The 3,222-nt window shown below is 38.3% G+C and overlaps 1 protein-coding gene across 2 annotated transcripts; it reads right to left on the reverse strand.

The window, feature by feature from the left end:
- Window positions 1-1,528: 1,528 nt before the first annotated feature.
- Window positions 1,529-3,025, reverse strand: LOC149042831 (52 kDa repressor of the inhibitor of the protein kinase-like). Of its 2 annotated transcripts, none has more exons than XM_089212038.1 (2): window positions 2,881-3,025; window positions 1,529-2,613 (listed from the first exon to the last, which is right to left on the reverse strand). In XM_089212038.1, the coding sequence occupies exons 1-2, from the start codon at window positions 3,008-3,010 to the stop codon at window positions 1,661-1,663; spliced, it is 1,083 nt and encodes a 360-aa protein (XP_089068164.1). In that variant the 5' UTR covers window positions 3,011-3,025; the 3' UTR covers window positions 1,529-1,660. The 2 variants fall into 2 exon arrangements, with proteins under 2 accessions (XP_089068164.1, XP_089068165.1); XM_089212039.1 differs by having other exon boundaries at window positions 1,529-2,474; window positions 2,881-3,006.
- Between the last annotated feature and the right edge of the window lie 197 nt (window positions 3,026-3,222).

Raw genomic sequence — 3,222 nt, forward strand, 5'->3', positions numbered from 1 at the left:
GCCGGTTTTAGCTGAAACGAAGACTCCAGAAAACAAAGACCTAAAATCTAAGACCCAAAAGGGAAGACCCGGAAACGAAGACCTCTTTATTTCTTTATTTAACATGATTGTATCCAAGGCTATTTTTGGTTATTTGCGTGACTTTCATACCCTTTTGTTTTTTGTGACATGCAGTCGAATTGTTGGCATTATGTTTCATTCGGCCACGAGACGCGTGTTTTACAAGTATAATCAGAAGAGGAGAAAGATTGAAGGATTGGCGAAATATTAGAGTGATAGAGCGGGGAAAGAGGTATGTTCATCTTGTTTATCTTTGTATTCATATACCGAAACGTGTAGTTTTGTTACGCTTAGTACATTTGTGTTATTTTGATTTATCTGCATATAAGCCCCGCGTGTTCGAGTTTAGGACATTTTGATACGTGTATATTGTATGGTAAAACTTTTTTAAATTTATTGTATTTCAGTTTTTCAGAGCTTTCAAGTTTAATAAACGAACTGAAAAATACCGCAAAAACGAAGACCCGAAAACCAAAACGAGGACACCTTATTTTCTTTATCAATAATCAGGGGTGGATCCAGGATTTTGAGTGAGTAGTTTCCACCCGAGGACCCACTCCTGCTAGGGGGGTTCGGGGGCATGCCCCCCCCGAGAAAATTTGAAATTTGGAGCTCTCTAAAGGCCATTTCATGCATTTTTAGAAAATTTAATTGCCCCCAAAAGACTAAAAAAGCATGTAATCAAAAAGGCAAAAAACATTTATTTTTCTTGAAAGTACTACAGGAAACACTCTGATCTACAAATATTCCACCTTTAGCTACTGTGCAAACCAGTGTATATAGTGTTTTCAGGAAGGCCAAGTCATCACCAAGACTTTTCACACTGGAAAACATCACCTCCCAGTCAGGAAAATCAAGATGTGGAGAAAAAAAAACGAATCAAGTGTTAGCGTTTTTGATAACAAAAGAAAAACAAGCACAATTGATGATATAGTTTAAAGATTAATAATAAAAATCTACTTGCCTTTTTCATCCTTGGGACCACAGGCTTACCATCCATAAAGCCCTTCTCTCTCTCAAATTTCTACTGTGTTGTGCTCCTATAATGAATGAAATGAATGAAAGCCAGGCTCAATAAATCCAAATGTTTAGCAACACTAAAAACAACATTTCCTGAGCTGGCTTTTATTCATTTCATTTATAGGAGCACAACACAGAAAAGAATTTGAGAGAGAGAGAAGGGCTTTATGGATGGTTAGCCTGTGTTGGGAGCTGGAATTCAAAAAATAAAACAATTATTAGAAAAATATAAATTATAAGAATCATAAAATGATATACAAATTGAAGTAAAATGATAATTTGAAATAATACTAGCCTTTCTTCATCCTTGGGAATTGCTGTGAAGCTGGTTGAGTTCAGTGAAAATGTTTGTTAACCATTTAAGCTTAACATGAAAACCCAATGTCAATGTCAATGGAAAATCATCACAAGTAAAACAAAATAGAAAATAACCTTGAAATGAGTTGAAAAAAGTTATACAGGCACCAGTTTGAGCTTCTGTACTGTTCTCCATCAGTTTAAGGATTATGAGACTTAAAGGCCATAACCCAGACAGAACATAACTCACAAGTACTCTAGAAACAGCTGGTGCAAAAAATTATTACAAAATGTTTGCCATTCTCATTCTCCTAGGATGTAACTCAGCAAATAAATCTATTATACGTTCAAGGTCAAAATCCATGTCTCTGTGGGCATGCATCAGTGCCAATCCATTCAGTCTGTCCTGGGTCATTGTATTTCTCAAATAGTTCTTAAGATTCCGAAGGGATGATATGGATCTCTCACAAGATGCAGATGAAATTGGAATTGTGATCAGGACTTTCAGCATGGAATAGATGTTGACATATGCATCTTTGTCAATATCCTTCAGTGTAGCCTCCAAACTGTCAGGAATAATATCTCCTCTGTTATCCCTCCCCTTCCACAATCTCTCCCATAACAAAAGCTCTGCCTGTAATCCTGCATAATTTGGTATGTCCTGTCTGTAATGGTTACAAAATTCCAAAACATTGGCCTTCCAGGCAGGGTCAGTAGCTAGTAAAACAGAGGGAATAATCGAAATATCTTTATAGCAAACAAATACATCATCCTGGAATCTGGTGTTGAGCTGCTGGAGTACATGGTCAAGAAAAACTCTAGTGAGATTGATCTTGAAATACCCCTCAGGAGTTGCAGCAGGAGCATTATTTCTATGCATTTGTCTCTGGGCTATCCTTGGCATTTCTGGCTGGATTGCTACTTGTCTTGCAATGGTCACTGCTTCCTGGTAGAGATTATGATGTCTGTTATCAATGTCAGTGCTCATGTCTTCAAGGACTGATTTCAAAAGAGCAAGTTCATCTTTAGCTTTTAGAAGATCCATTGCTTTTTGTTGCAGCTTCACTGTGAGTGGTCTAGTTAATCCCAAAATATGTCTGACAATAACAAGAGAAACAATAAAGGAAAAGTTGATTGCATTAATTAAGGACTGAGCATCATGTCTGCTTGTTGGATTCCAGGTTGAGTCTCCAGGGCTGTTTCTGTTAAGTGAGATGTCTTCAAGTGTAGCTGTGACTGGGTAGAGAAGGTCAACTATGCGGTCCATTCCATCAATCCGTTCAAGAGAAGCGGCCGAAGTCCAATTTGTGAGAGGAGACTTCAATAATTTGTCTAACTTAATAGCGTTTCGCCCACACTGAACTCCAAAACAAACACAAGCTAAACAAAATGCTCCATCGAAATATTTGGAGTAAGCTAGCCATGGAAATCTTTTCAGCCAGCCCGAGACAAACTTACGAGATTTTCCATTTTCCATTGACACGGGGAAATAAAAAAGCTCACCTGGTTTCCACACGTTTTCGACGAACTCCAGCTTCTGATGCGGCGAGTAGTTGTGGATCTCGTCGAAAACTAGGCCAATGTCGAAGGGAGAACAATCCTCCCTCCGACAAACAGGATCTCCACGAGTCATAACACTAGTATTTTTTAAACGTTTAACAGTAAATTGTTATTCTGTCGTTAACCCCTGAGCAAGTTCAAAAGTACTTGTATTGTAGGAGCAACGAAAGAGACCCGCTGGGGGAGGAACTGCCCTTTTTATACTTTGTCAGTAGTTTCCAAGGTAGTTTCCAAACACAACTAGCCAATCAGAAGAGTGTTTTGAGTGAGTTCCGATGACGAAAT

The sequence above is a fragment of the Pocillopora damicornis genome, chromosome 7, assembly GCF_964200805.1.
Source record: "Pocillopora damicornis chromosome 7, jaPocDami1.2, whole genome shotgun sequence".
In the NCBI taxonomy this organism is placed as follows: Eukaryota; Metazoa; Cnidaria; class Anthozoa; order Scleractinia; family Pocilloporidae; genus Pocillopora; species Pocillopora damicornis.

Coding starts and splice junctions, on each gene's coding strand:
- LOC149042831 (XM_089212038.1), bottom strand. CDS start 3,010: ATGACTCGTGGAGATCCTGTTTGTCGGAGGGAGGATTGTTCTCCCTTC. Junction 2,614..2,880: donor CGAAAACGTGTGGAAACCAG/GTGAGCTTTTTT, acceptor TTCTCTACCCAG/TCACAGCTACACTTGAAGAC.